The sequence below is a fragment of the Solanum dulcamara genome, chromosome 5, assembly GCF_947179165.1.
Source record: "Solanum dulcamara chromosome 5, daSolDulc1.2, whole genome shotgun sequence".
NCBI classification, from domain to species: Eukaryota; Viridiplantae; Streptophyta; class Magnoliopsida; order Solanales; family Solanaceae; genus Solanum; species Solanum dulcamara.
In genome coordinates, this window is record NC_077241.1 from 74,199,512 (window position 1) to 74,213,127 (window position 13,616).

General features: G+C 36.4%; 4 protein-coding genes across 6 annotated transcripts in view; 2 read left to right on the forward strand and 2 right to left on the reverse strand.

The window, feature by feature from the left end:
• The window catches only part of LOC129889781 (uncharacterized), a 33,578-nt gene extending 31,806 nt beyond the window's left edge, over window positions 1-1,772 (forward strand). Inside the window, exons 34-35 of the mRNA XM_055965230.1 lie at window positions 559-715; window positions 1,240-1,772. Coding sequence (XP_055821205.1) covers window positions 559-715; window positions 1,240-1,410 — 328 coding nt within the window. The 3' untranslated portion in view covers window positions 1,411-1,772. The remainder of the gene's footprint in view (window positions 1-558; window positions 716-1,239) is intronic.
• A 1,109-nt stretch (window positions 1,773-2,881) lies between these two features.
• On the forward strand, window positions 2,882-7,086 carry LOC129889782 (subtilisin-like protease SBT2.6). 3 transcript variants are annotated; one of them, XM_055965233.1, is made up of 9 exons: window positions 2,882-3,083; window positions 3,175-3,325; window positions 3,430-3,842; window positions 3,984-4,079; window positions 4,172-4,241; window positions 4,361-4,643; window positions 5,021-5,355; window positions 5,632-5,899; window positions 6,353-6,593. In XM_055965233.1, the coding sequence occupies exons 1-9, from the start codon at window positions 2,884-2,886 to the stop codon at window positions 6,499-6,501; spliced, it is 1,965 nt and encodes a 654-aa protein (XP_055821208.1). In that variant the 5' UTR covers window positions 2,882-2,883; the 3' UTR covers window positions 6,502-6,593. The 3 variants fall into 3 exon arrangements, with proteins under 3 accessions (XP_055821208.1, XP_055821207.1, XP_055821206.1); XM_055965232.1 differs by having other exon boundaries at window positions 2,889-3,083; window positions 4,361-4,628; window positions 6,348-7,086; XM_055965231.1 differs by having other exon boundaries at window positions 2,892-3,083; window positions 6,348-7,086.
• Window positions 7,087-7,235: 149 nt separating this feature from the next.
• On the reverse strand, window positions 7,236-8,646 carry LOC129889783 (uncharacterized). The gene is made up of 4 exons (XM_055965234.1): window positions 8,382-8,646; window positions 8,048-8,296; window positions 7,688-7,864; window positions 7,236-7,361 (listed from the first exon to the last, which is right to left on the reverse strand). Exons 1-4 carry the CDS (start codon window positions 8,394-8,396, stop codon window positions 7,299-7,301), a joined length of 504 nt encoding a protein of 167 aa, XP_055821209.1. The 5' UTR covers window positions 8,397-8,646; the 3' UTR covers window positions 7,236-7,298.
• Window positions 8,647-11,828: 3,182 nt separating this feature from the next.
• Window positions 11,829-13,616, reverse strand: LOC129889784 (light-harvesting complex-like protein 3 isotype 1, chloroplastic). The gene is made up of 3 exons (XM_055965235.1): window positions 13,081-13,616; window positions 12,393-12,530; window positions 11,829-12,284 (listed from the first exon to the last, which is right to left on the reverse strand). The coding sequence occupies exons 1-3, from the start codon at window positions 13,490-13,492 to the stop codon at window positions 12,034-12,036; spliced, it is 801 nt and encodes a 266-aa protein (XP_055821210.1). The 5' UTR covers window positions 13,493-13,616; the 3' UTR covers window positions 11,829-12,033.

The following is a 13,616-nucleotide window of genomic DNA, read 5'->3' on the forward strand; positions in this document are numbered from 1 at the left end:
TGCATAGACGCACTAGTGAGGAGGTGCGAGACGTTGGCTATAAAAGGCACGAGGAGAGATAGAGGTAAATCTAAGAAGGGAATAGGTGATAAGACAGGATATGATGCAGCTTTAGGTTATTGAGGATATGATCCTAGACAGTAGGGTGTGAAGGACTCGCATTAGAGTAGAAGGGTAGTAGGTAGTGTAGTGTTGTCTTGCTTAGGGTGGCTGGTGTTTGCGATGGCACTAGTGTATTGTTGTAGTTCTTGTTTTTTTTACCTGTATCATTGTTGTTTATGGTGTTTTGTTATCACATGATTTTATTCTACTTTTGTATTGTTCCTTGTTATTTGCTATATTCTCTACATTGTCTCCTTTTTCTTTGTACCGGGATTTGTTGCACTTGTGCCAAGGGTCCTTTGAAAACAACCTCTCTACCTCCACGAGGTAGTGGTAAGTTCTGCGTACATTTTACCCTCCCCAGACCTCACTTGTGGGATTTCACTGGTTATGTTGTTATTGTCGTTGATTATGGCCTCCTTTGCAATTGACTGGAATTATCTGTTGTATGTGTAGTGTAACTGCAGAGAAATGGGTCCCCATTGTTGAAGTCCCAGTCAGTAGTATGAAAGTTTTCTTGGAGAGGAAGAAGCAAGAAGGTTTCTCCATCTTAGGTCTGGAGCAAACAGCAAACAGCATCTCTCTTGACCAATACATGTTTCCAAAGAGGACGGTGAGTTCCATACAGTCAACGTGGTGTTTCTTCTTTCCTTGAGTGAAAATTATTATATAATTATCTTCACCAGTTTGATTATAGATCTTCATTCTTGTTGCGTAAATAGCAAGACCAATGAATTAGCGTATCTTCTGTTTTCTGTTAATTTGAACTGCTATTTTATACCAAATATCAATATTTTCTAATGTTTATAATATTGTATACCACGTGGTTTGTATAAGAAATGGTTAGGAAAAAAGTCTCTTAATGCTAAACTTGGAAACGTGTGTGTTACCAAGGTTGACAATGATTCCAATTTTTAGTGAAGGCACAACACTACTTTTTGAAATTCTCTTTCACAAAAGGAATTAATAGTTGCGATAGTAAGTAGTTTTAGATTATTATTCTAACCTTTCAAACTTTGTGTTTTTTGTTACTGTTCTATTCATCATTCGTCAAATAAATTGATATATTGATGTTATTCATGATTCTTTAAGACATTACCGTTATAACGAGTCTGATGATTGGTTGAATATTTGTAGGTCTTGGTCCTAGGCCGAGAAAAAGAGGGTATACCAGTGGACATCATTCACATCCTGGATGCTTGCATAGAAATCCCACAGTTGGGAATAGTTCGATCACTCAATGTTCATGTCAGTGGTGCCATTGCACTTTGGGAATACACTAGGCAGCAAAGATCCAGTAGCTGCTGAATTACACTACAAACTCTTTGCTTTTCTCCGGAGTGCAAGATAGCTAATTGTTTCTATCATCCTCATATTTACTGTATAATCACGGGTCACGTATGTTATATAAAGAACACATGTATATGTACTCAGTATGTGGTGTGTTGTTCTTGTGGGGCTCCAATTTTGTGTTATAGAAGATCTCTGCAAGTGATTTGAAGCTGAGGGAACAATCCATCATCCTTATGTTTCTTATGGAGTATTAGTAGTTTTTTGCTTCCTCATTGTGTTGTATTTTTTTTTTCCTCCAGCAAGTTAGATACAATTTACTGCTACAAGTTTTGATATCTCAATGAAATTTGCAAGTAATTGCTTCTTGTTTTGAAGTTTATTTAAGGCTGATGATTAGAAATTTTCTTCCCTGTGCAGCCACCATAAAACAAGAGCTGATCTCTTACTTTAGGCCTTTAATTTTGTTTTGTTACCACTTACTGCAGATAATAGTCGACTCTATTTAAGAGATTACTCAAACCACCTGATTTCTCAGGTTCAAATTTATGTTTACCTATGGTCTTTGGGTCAAGTTTGCAATTGACTCCAGCAAAGTCCACATCAGGCAAAATGTGACCACCTACACTCCAACTAAAGGCATAAGGGCATAGCAAGCACAAAAGAGGAATTGCACGTGTCTCCGTGAAGAACAAAGTCTAGGGTTAGAAAGAAGAGCAATGTGAGAACGTTGTGTGAAAGAAGAAGAAAAGGAGACTGAATTTCGTAAGACGAGAGCCAAAATGTTTAGACAAGCAAAAAAAGAAAAGAGGTGAAAGTTGGAAGAAATAAAGTCGTCAAGTACAGGAATTGCTGTCAAAGGGGGCGGGAGAGTCTCGGTCCATGTTCAACGCTTGCTTGACTAGCTCAAAAGGAAGCAGTTGGAGTGTGTAGATGGGCTTTGAATAAGAGTTGAGTGATTTTTTTTCAATAATGCCAATGATTGATGATATTATGGACTAATTGCCTATCGGGAGCGTATGACTTTTCAAAGCTTACCTTATATTATTAAAGAAAGGGGGCCCTTGGGCTACTTGACTGTAAGGAAGCCCTCGGGCCACTTGACTGTAAGGAAAGGGGAAAGTTTTTTTTTTTTTATAGAGAGAGAGTAAGGGGATTTTTCGGGGGCTTTGAAGAAGGGCCACTTATATTGCAAAACTTTCAGAGATGGAGGTGAAAGTTGGAAGAAATAAAGTCATTGCCACTTAACCAGTGGTCTCAAGTTTGAATATCGCTATGGATTCGTCTCAGTGGTCTCAAGTTTGAATATCGCTATGGACTCGTCTTTGGTAGGAAATGTAACCCCCTCCCCCATGAGTGCATGATCTACTCCTACTCAAAAGTCAGAAAATAAAGATAAAAGAAGAAAAATCCCAAATCAAAACCATTCAGAGCATGAAGAAGGGATGCAAAACCAAATGGACAGGAGAGTGGTTTGAAAATGAGAAAATCATGCATGCAAAACAAGAGTCTTTTAAAGGTGACTTCTTTACCTCTCCTTCAAATGTCCAATACACCATATCTCTAGTAATGGCAACCATTTTAACCTTCATTGCCCTCTCTTTTGTAACTACATGGGAGCCCTTACTGGCAAATGCAAAAATCTTCATAGTTCTAATGAAAGATGACCCTTTTGTATCTACAAAATCAAAGTAAAAACACTTGTCTCTTCCTTAACCTTATTTAGTAAGCCATTAAGCATCACCCTCTTATTATTGTTTATTGTGCCAATCTTTTGTGCAGGAATTTTGAAGATATTGATATATACAAAGAAAGGATGAGAAGACAGCATGACATGCTTCTAGGATCTCTTCTAGAAAAAAGTGTATATACCAAAGTTTACAGCTATACTCATTTGATCAATGGATTTGCCATTCATTTGGCATCTGATGAGGTAGGCATTTGACTTCATCGGTTCTGATGTCTATAACATTTTCGTATTTTTGTTCTGTTGACTAGCTAAATGCTCAAAGAATTATAAGTATTGTATTTCTGCAGGCCCTTGACATTCTGCAGAATGTAGAAGGTGTTAGAGCCATTTATGAAGATGTAAAGATGAAGAAGCTGACAACACATACACCTGACTTTTTAGGACTTCCTACTGGTGTCTGGCCGAAGTTAGGTGGTCCTTCGACTTCAGGGTCAGGTGTTGTAATTGGTATGATTGACACCGGAATCAATCCATTCCATCCTAGCTTTTTGGCTCAAGCATCAAATGGTGTTGGTCGGGGTACAATTGTGAAAAGTGGAAAATTCAAAGGGAAGTGTGTGACTGGAGATAGATTCCCGGAAACAGCCTGCAATAGCAAGATAGTTGGAGCACAATATTTTGCAAGAGCTGCAACTGCTGCTGGTGAATTCAATGCATCTCGTGACTATGCTTCCCCTTATGATGCTGATGGACATGGAAGGCAAGTGACTTAATATTTAGTATGAAAAACATAGTAGTATTGTTTAGTAACATCCTTTTGACCATTATTTTTCTGTTTCATTTGATATTTTTGAACGATAATACATGTTCATAATCTTTGAACGATGTTTCTATATACCAGCCATATAGCATCAACTGCAGCAGGAAATCATCATGTTCCTGTCATTGTCAACCATTTCAACTATGGTTATGCAAGTGGTATGGCTCCAGGAGCAGGGTAATATGAATATTATTTCTCTCTTTTTATCAAGAATTCCACATGTGAAATTTGATCTTGATAAAGAAAAACTGTTCTGCATCTTCTAACAGGATTGCTGTGTATAAGGCCATGTACTCTTTCGGGGGTTTCATGTCAGATGTTGTGGCTGCAGTGGATCAGGTTGAAAATTGTCAATGAATATACAGTACATAACATATTTATGCATCTTTCCTATTTTTTTTTAGAATTTCACTTGTTAAAGTGGCGAATAATTCTTGGCAAATATTTTTATCATTTAGGCAGTAGAAGATGGAGTGGATATACTAAACCTTTCTGTAGGGCCAGCAAGTGTTCCTATCGGTCCTTCTGCTTTCCTCAATGTTCTGGAAATGCAGCTTTTATTTGCAACAAGAGCTGGTGTGTTGGTTGTTCAAGCTGCTGGAAATGGAGGTCCTTCTTCAACTTCCATTCTTTCCTTCAGTCCCTGGATCACAAGTGTTGCTGCCTCCACTACGGATCGTAGATATAATAATTCAATTGTTCTAGGCAATGGACAAAGCTTCTCTGGTAGTGGACTTTCGCGTTAAGTCCCCTCACCCCTTTCTTGCTGTTAAATTTCGTTCATTTACTTTAGAGTGAAGGGTCAAACACACCTAAATTATCCAGGCATTTCGATTTTGACACTGAACTATCAGGTGTGCGAGTCGAGTTTCCTACCCGAATTATCACCAAATATTTATCAAAACACATCTCAACTATCAATTGTTCCTTTTTTCTACTTGAACGATGGTGATATTTTAGGCAGGAAAAGGGAAAAACAGATAATTGAGGTGTGTTTTTGACCATTAACTCTTTGCTTTATTAACAAATAACAATTGATGTGTCCATTATCTATATTCTAGTGACTGCTTCTCTTTTTTTCGTCGCTGAAAATGTGGTCTTCACATCTTACTTTGCAGCTCCGACTCTTTCAGAAGTGCATTTCCCACTTGCTGCTGCATCTGATGTTTGTAAAGGGAACACTTCTTCTGCTCTATTGACAGTTGAGAGCTGCCAGGAGACAGAACCATTCATTCGAACATTAGTGCATGAGAAGATAGTAATATGCACATATACATTTGATTTTGAATCAGAGGCAGCAAGCATAGCAACTGTTGCTGATACAATACAAAAAATCGGGGCTGCTGGCTTTGTACTGACAATGGACCCTGATATTAGTTCTGAAAAAATTAAGGGAGCTACAATGACATTGTCAGTACCTGGTCTAATCTTGAACAGCATGGAAGCCTCTACGGTATCAATCTCATAGCCATAATCATCAGAATCAACATGAATGGTTCTCTTTATGGATGAAAAATAGAAATTATGATGTCACAAAACTGGTTTCATCTGAAACCGTAACTAGTAAATACTGTACATTTCTTGGTTCAATCTCCAAGAACTCCACCACTTCGAGAAGTTCAACTTAATCTATGGATATTCAAAGCAACAGTTTTCAAGGGCCTAGAATATAACTTGATAAGGCTGTCAATTGTCTACTAATCCTGGTGCTCTTTGTTACCTGGTGCAGGCTTTGCGTGAATACTATAACTCCAACACAATAAGAAGTAGAAGTGGAAGGGCTATTAGTTTCCGAGCTACAGCAAGAATTTTAGACGGGAGACGAGCTAGTTATACCAGTCAGGATCCGGTTGTGGCATCGTATTCATCTAGAGGTCCTGATGTGAACAATGCACTCTTAGACACTGCTGATGTCCTTAAACCGAACATCATGGCTCCAGGATCCTCGATATGGGCATCCTGGAGCCCTAATAGTGAAGGAGATCAATACATCAAAGGTATGATTATACAAATTCAGCTCATTTTGCACACTTCGATAGGCCTACTCAAGAATTATCCAACGTCAACCTTATATTTTGGTATTTTGAGGGTATGTAGTTTTTTGCTTTTGGTAGTTGTTACCATCTGTTGTCTTTTGTGTTTCAGTTACCACATTATTTCATTGTTGTTACTATTCTTTTTCTGGATGCCTAGTACTGCTTTCCGTATTAATTGACCTGTTTTCTCCATTGCCGTATTTCCTTTTTCATAACTACTTTGATTTGCTGCACTTAAGTCAAGGATCTTTCTAAAACAACATTTCTACCTCCAGGAGGTAGGGGTAAGGTCTGCATACACTTTACCTTTCCCCAGACCCTACTTGTGGTACTACACTGGGTAAGTTGTTTTAGTTGTAATTATATCTTATTTCAAGAACATTAATTTGAAAACATATCCTTTTTCCAGGACAGAATTTTGCACTTTTATCTGGAACAAGCATGGCTACTCCACACATTGCTGGAATTGCTGCTCTAATAAAACAGAAGCACCCCGGGTGGAGTCCTGCAGCCATTACATCTGCGATGATGACAACTGCAGACGTAACGTTTGGCTACTCTAGTACCCCTATTTTAGCCCAACAAACCAACCAGCTAACTCCTGCTACTCCTTTTGATTTTGGAGCGGGGCTTGTCAATCCATCTCGAGCCATTGACCCTGGCCTTGTTTTTAAAGCAAGGTTTAAACACTATGTGCTGTTTCTATGTTCAGTTCCAGGAGTCGATGAAATGTCTGTAAGACGAGCAGTTGGAGTTGGATGCCCGAATAAGAAAAAAGCATGGTGCTCGGATTTAAACACGCCAAGTGTGACAATTTCAAATTTGGTAGGTTCAAGAAATGTGATCAGGAGTGTGACTAACGTCGCTGGCAAAGATGAAACGTACCAGGTGATGGTGCAAGAGCCTCTGGGCGTGAATGTTTCTGTAACGCCACGAGTGTTTAACATCATTGCAAGGGCTTCAAAACATATTACCATTGTCCTAAATGCAACTCAAACAACCAATACTTACTCATTTGGCGAAATTGTGTTCCTAGGTAACCAAAACCATACGGTTCGAGTGCCTTTGGCTGTGTTTGTAAGCAGCACTTTACATTCATGATGCCCTTGTATATTTCTTCATAAAATAAAGTTTTGCATTCTAGCATACACTGTAATCAGACTATAATGCAGTTTACCTAAATAAGAGAAAATCATTCAGGTAACCTTCTAAGCTCCAATAAATAGGGGAAAGAAAAAGAAGTAAAATGAAATGAAAAGGGGACATCAAAGTAGGATTTGATAGCAGTTATCACTCTTCAGTTAGTTAATCGATGGACCTTCGAATGCCTTAATTCTTGGACTCAGATGTGATCGTTTGTTCATCGATGACCCTTCCCCAGTGTAGCAAAAAATTTGGAGAATAGGCCAGGCTTTCTTTGAACCTGAAAGAAACAACGTGAGTGTTTCTTATAATACAGAGATTTCTGGAAAAGCCAGAGTTGTATATTACTCCCTCCGTTTCAATTTGTTTGTCTTACTTGCCTTTTTAGTCCGTTTTCTTCCCTTTCTTGACAACTCTTTAATTCTAACTTTCCACGTGACATGTTTAAGACCACAAGATTAAATGACATTTTGGTAAATTTTACGTATTTTTAGTTTAAGACCACAAGATTCAAAAGTTTTCCTTATTTTCTTAAACTCTGTGTCAAGTCAAAACTAGCAAACAAATTGAAACGGAGGGAGTATAACGCTTCAGTAAGTGACTTACCTGAAAACTTTTCACCATGGCTTTTATTTTATTGGTTTTAGAAGCCATATTCTTCTTCTTCTTGGATTTCTTATTCTGAGACATGAATGATCTGAGGAACCTTGGCATAACAAATTTCCAGTTCCCCATACAAGCTGGTACACTTACATATTTTGGCTTGTTTTTCACTGCAATAATCTGAAAAGAAAAAAAAAATACTACTTCTGAGGACATTAAGAATCACAGCTCATACATAAATGCGTTAAAGATGGTTACAAATACTTTTATCGTACTACACGATTAAAATGTTCTGTAGTGTCAGTGTAAATAAGTTAAATCCTTTAGGGAATACATACATTAGTAAGATTAGAAGTTTAGAACCTGAGAATTCTGTCTTTGGACTTGCTGTGGAACTAATGGTGTTGATGGCTTTGATTGATTCGAAGCTCGAAGATTTCTTGAGTATTCAAGAAGTTGAGTTTTCCTATTGTATCCTCCACCATTAGCAACATTTCTAACATGAAGATGTTGATGTTGATGAAATTTGTTGTTTGTTGAACTGCTCCTCCTTCTTCTTGGACTTTCTACAAGAACAGCTACATATACTGTCCTTTCTCTCAAGTAAGTTACCTAAACAATCCAAAAAGAAAGAATTATGAGTATCATTTTCTCAAGAAAATTCAAAAGATAAACTAAGGATGACCATAGCACTAACCATTCTTGTTGGCATTTTCCTTTTTTATTGATGGTGGTTATAATTGTGATCGTTTGCCAGAACCATGGGGGTTTTATGTAGAAACCTCCACAAATAATTATCGTTTTTCTATGATTTTTTTCGCTCCTCACAGCTGCTCTTTCCACACCTCTGGATATCGGGGGTGTGAAGAAGTAAAGATGAAAATTTTGGTCTAAAAGGTAGAAACATGAAATAGGAAAATGTTGGTTGATAGTTTATAGAAAGTGGAATGCAGGCCTAAAGAAGAAAGATAACCAAGTTTTAATTCATTGTTAATATCGTAACCGAATATATTAAAATAAGGAAAGGTCCTTCCAAATATGAAATCTAAATTATGATTAAGATACATAATTTTTTTATTTAAAAAAATAAACAATGAATTCTACTTTGAAAAGGAAGTATTACTATTTTTTTATTGCGTTGTGTTTACTTTTCTTTCTGCATTTGTCTTTATCATTTGGGTGATGATAAAGTAGAAAATGTTGTATTTATGTGGTTAGTTAATAGGGACATTTAAATTATTAAACTTAATGAATCCACATAGGTGGATTATATGATATGCTAGTGTTATCATTTCATAACGTTTTTTTTTTTTTAATGAAAGTTTGGTATCTGTATTAGAATTTGATTAATTCGAATATATGTCGTGTGAGATCTATTTAAAAGGAAAATATTTCATATTTGAATTTTTTCCATACTTAAAGCTCGAAATCGAAACTTATTATCAAAGATGGAGAAATTCTACTCATCCCAGCATAATCTTCGATGACGTTAGTCGATACCTCTAATACTGTTGACAAGCTTAAGTAAGGTGCCAAATTAATTTTAAAGAGAAAATGGAATTTTTAAATTAATGAATTTCTTGAGTTAAAATTTTGTCCACCGATAATTAAGAGCTAATTGTAGGTAACAATCTACAATGAACTTGGACAGGTATCTTTAAAAAGAGGATAATTAATCTATTGTAACTGATCACACTAAACGTGTAAAAAAGTTCTTTGCACTATACAAGATATAAATAAAATTTCTTTCTAATTTACCACAGGACTATACATGTTTAGACAAAAAGATAATGCAATATTCAGATAGCACTACTTTCCTTTTCTGTGTTTTTTTTGCAATTAGTGTCTTAGTATGTTGTCGGAAATCGTCTCGCTGCCTCCACAAAATATAAATAAAGTCTATATATATTTTATTCTTTTTGACCTTACTTATGCGATTATAATGATGTTTTAGTATATTCAGTTTTTATAAGAAATGAATGGGTGTATTTTAGTTGCCTATAATTCTTCTCCACTTTGAAAACAGCCGTCCTACCTTTCAAGGTGGGGGTTAGGTCTGCGTACACTCTACCCTCTCAGACCCCACATTATGGGATTATAATGGATTTGTTGTTGTTGTTATAATTCTTCTCCACATTACTTCAAATAGCTTCAGCAATAAAGTAGGTCCATATTTGGGGAATCAGTTGTACCATCTGATAATTACACCTCAACAGATGAATCAATGATCATGTGGCATGTGGAAGACACTTTTTTTAAAGAATATAAATGTAATTTTCTAATTAAATTAGAGTATATAATAATGAGATAACAGATTTTTTATACAAAAAAATAATTTAAAAAGAAAAGAATTGAGTATTTTTTTCCTTTGGTAAGTAAAAGCTTTATATACCAAAAGCATAATGTGCACGTATCTTGAAAAAGAAATAATCAATGATTTTACCAGATTTAAAATAAGACTTTGCAAGACATAGTTAAATTTATTTTCAAATTCTGAGGTCCAATTATTTTATTCTAAATCTCAGCTAATGTCTATAAAAAGGGACACATTCTCTTAAAGAGAGATTTCGATTTTTCTATAAAATCTTGTGTATTCACAATGACATCAAGACTTCAAATATTAGATTTCTTAAAGCAAAGTGTGTCCAACGTTCTTGGTAATCAAATATTTCACAAGTTCGTCCATATTATCCTACGTTCAAAAAATAAGTTACGAATAACCCTCAAATTATAGATAATATTTAGGATTAAAAAATCAAGGAATAAATAAAATGATACTCAAAAATATTTATCAATAAAATCTCTATTTTATCATCATATTTTATTTGTGAAGGCAATCAATTTCCATCACTTTAAAAGTTTGTTAGAAATTTATCATTTGCAGCAAAACACAAATAGGTAAACTTTGCTCATCTATTAGACCCCACTATACCAGCCTATGGTTGGTAAGCAATCTTCTATAAACTGCTAAGAATAGAATGAAAATCCACCTGGGATACCTTTGATTAGTACTTCCTCATTCAACCTTTGGGAAATCTCATCTAAGGTTACACTAGATTTCCTTTATAGAGAATTTATATCTGTTGACCATCCTTTTACATATAACCAACTCCCTCAAATGTTAACAACAACATACACAATCAAATCTCACAAATTGGGGTTATGGTCTAATAAGTGTAGAGTGTATGCAGTCCTGACCACTATCTCTCTGAGGTAAAGAGATTGTTCCGAAAGATCCTCGGCTCAAACAAATCAAAGCAGTAATAAAAAGAAAAAAAAAGGCGTACAAAAAAACATGACAATAAATAGCAAAGCAGTAACAAATATATGCAAGAAATCGTAACAACAATAAGGTGTGATCACCTAAATACATTACACCACAGATGATATCAACTACCAAAAGCCAAAGATTACATGAATAGGCTAATACTACACCGACACGATGCTCTATACTACCACCAACCCAATACATGAATAAGCTAGTAATAGGACAACTCTTAACTACCTAATAACTTCATACCCTTATCCGCGACCTCCATACCCTCATATTTAAGATCATGTCCTTGGTAAACTGAAGATGCACCATATGATGTCTAATCACCTCCCCCAATACTTCTTCGGCCTACCTCTACCTCTCCTTGACCCCACTGTATTCAACCTCTCACATCTCCTCATTGAGGCATCCACACATCTCCTCTTCACATGCCCAAACTATCTCAATCTACCTTCCCTCAACTTGTCCACCACAAAGGTTACTCTCACTTTATTCCAGATATCCTCGTTCCTACTCCTATCGCTCCTAGTATGCCACACATCCATCTCAACATCCTCATTTCTGCCTCTTGCATCTTTTGAACCTGAGAATTCTTGACTGTCCAACACTTCTATCCACACAACAAAGCTGGTTATAATTGATGAAGAAAATGATTGTAAAGCAATTGCTGGTGCTTTTTTACCCCCTTCCTTTTTTCCCCCCTTAATTTAAGGGTACCTGGGATAGTCCACTGCAGACTTACCTTTTGCCATTATGAAGCTGTCTGTTCCAAACCTGAGTAATGCCTCAAACACTAAAGAAGAATAGAGTTAAAGTATCTACAAAAAGGATCCAGTTTGAAGAATGACTAAGCAATCTGACAAAATAATATCATAGATCAGATAAAAGTTTATTTACTAGAGAAAAAAGAAAACAGATTTTACTGTCAAACAACAAAATAAGAAAGGAAAGAACATGCATTTAGAACTAAACAAAATGGTGAATGATTTTACGCTCTCTTTTGACTAGCATAGTGTCATCACCTAATCCCAATCTTCCAAATATATGAAAATTAAAGCTTAAGTGAGAAATGAGTTCAAGAGTCCTTTGAACTGCTTGAACTTTCATCTTGCCAAGACGCTTGCCATTGCTTGTCATAAAAAGTAGACTCTTCCACCAACTTTTTGAGTGTTTCTATATCCTCATTCTTGCGTATCAGAAGCACACCGGCCACAGCTACAAACAATAGCGTTTTGCAAAAGAAGTTGCCCATTTGGTCAACAAGGCCTACACCAGTCAAGCTATCCACAAAATAGGCCATAAAGAAACCAACCATTGCAGCACGACCTGCATGAGATTTACATGTTCTATTAGTTCTGTTCAGCAAAGATATATATAAGAGATTTGTATTTGATAACTGGAAAAAAAACTGCCAGAAATAGGGTATGAGCAAACCATTGAGAAGTTCAGCTTCAGGGAGATGGAATCTCTTCATCCATGCCCACCAAGGAATAATGGAAGTGTCAAAAAGCACAGGTTCTTCATTACTTGATGACTCTGGGTTATCTTCCAACCATTTCCTTCTCCTAACCTCTGCAGATGAATAACCATTCGATTGTTATCAAGTCAAGCAATTTCATATGAATGCCCCAAAAAGGATGCCTAGAGTAGGAGATACAGATGATGTTTTCCACTCGACATCTATTGTAAGTACACGACAAGGAAGAAGAAACGAAAAGTTTAAAGCTTTACGGTGCACTAGAGCTTTTGAATCGACTGTTAACTATTGCCTGAGACCAGAACCTCAATTCAAACGGAAAAACAACAATATGTAACAGCATTACTATTAAGAAAAAACCACATAATTTTTTAGTTTAATTCATACACACATCTTTAATTTAGAATCAAAGATTCAAAAGTCTATCTTCATTTCTTAAACTCCGTGTGTAATCAAATTAAGACACTTAAATTGGAACGGAGAGAGTAGAAAATTTTATCTCTAGGTTCCTCCTAGTTTTTTTTTCAGTGTTCATCAGCTCCCCTGCTTATGGACTAAAGCTTTAAATAAGCTAAAAGAGAAGCATGTCAAAAGAACACAAATCAAAATTAGTGGATAAAAAAGGTTTAATTAATTATCAATTACCAGCATCAATAACAGAATCCCAATGGGTCTCTCCATCTTTCTGAAATTGCTTCAAATCCCAAGTCCCTCCAACCCATCTCGGATCTTGAAACATCCTCACAGCCACCGGTGCCGGAGCTCCGGCGGAGGAAACTGGCGGCGACCCATTAGAGCCTAATGAAGCCTCATTTGATTCCTCAACTTTCACAGCACCATCCTGAGCTTTTTCTTCAGGTATTTTCGGCTCTACAGTAACAGCAGAAGTAGAAACTACACCACCTGACCCATTATCAATGGCCTTCGGAGAAACCAAGAAAGAGAGATGGGGTTTCTTGAAACTTAGAGAAGGATAAGGTTTGTGGGTTGGGTGATGTTTTGAAGGGGAAAGAGTAGGGAAGTGAAGTGGAGGAGATGAGAATAAGGCCATTGACATTCTTGTGGCTGATTGAAGAAAGTTTAGGCAAAGGAAAAACGAAGAGCTTTCAGGTCATGGCAAAGTGATCTTCTAACAATCCTTAGCCGCAGAAATGAGCAATACATATAAAGGACAGAGAAAT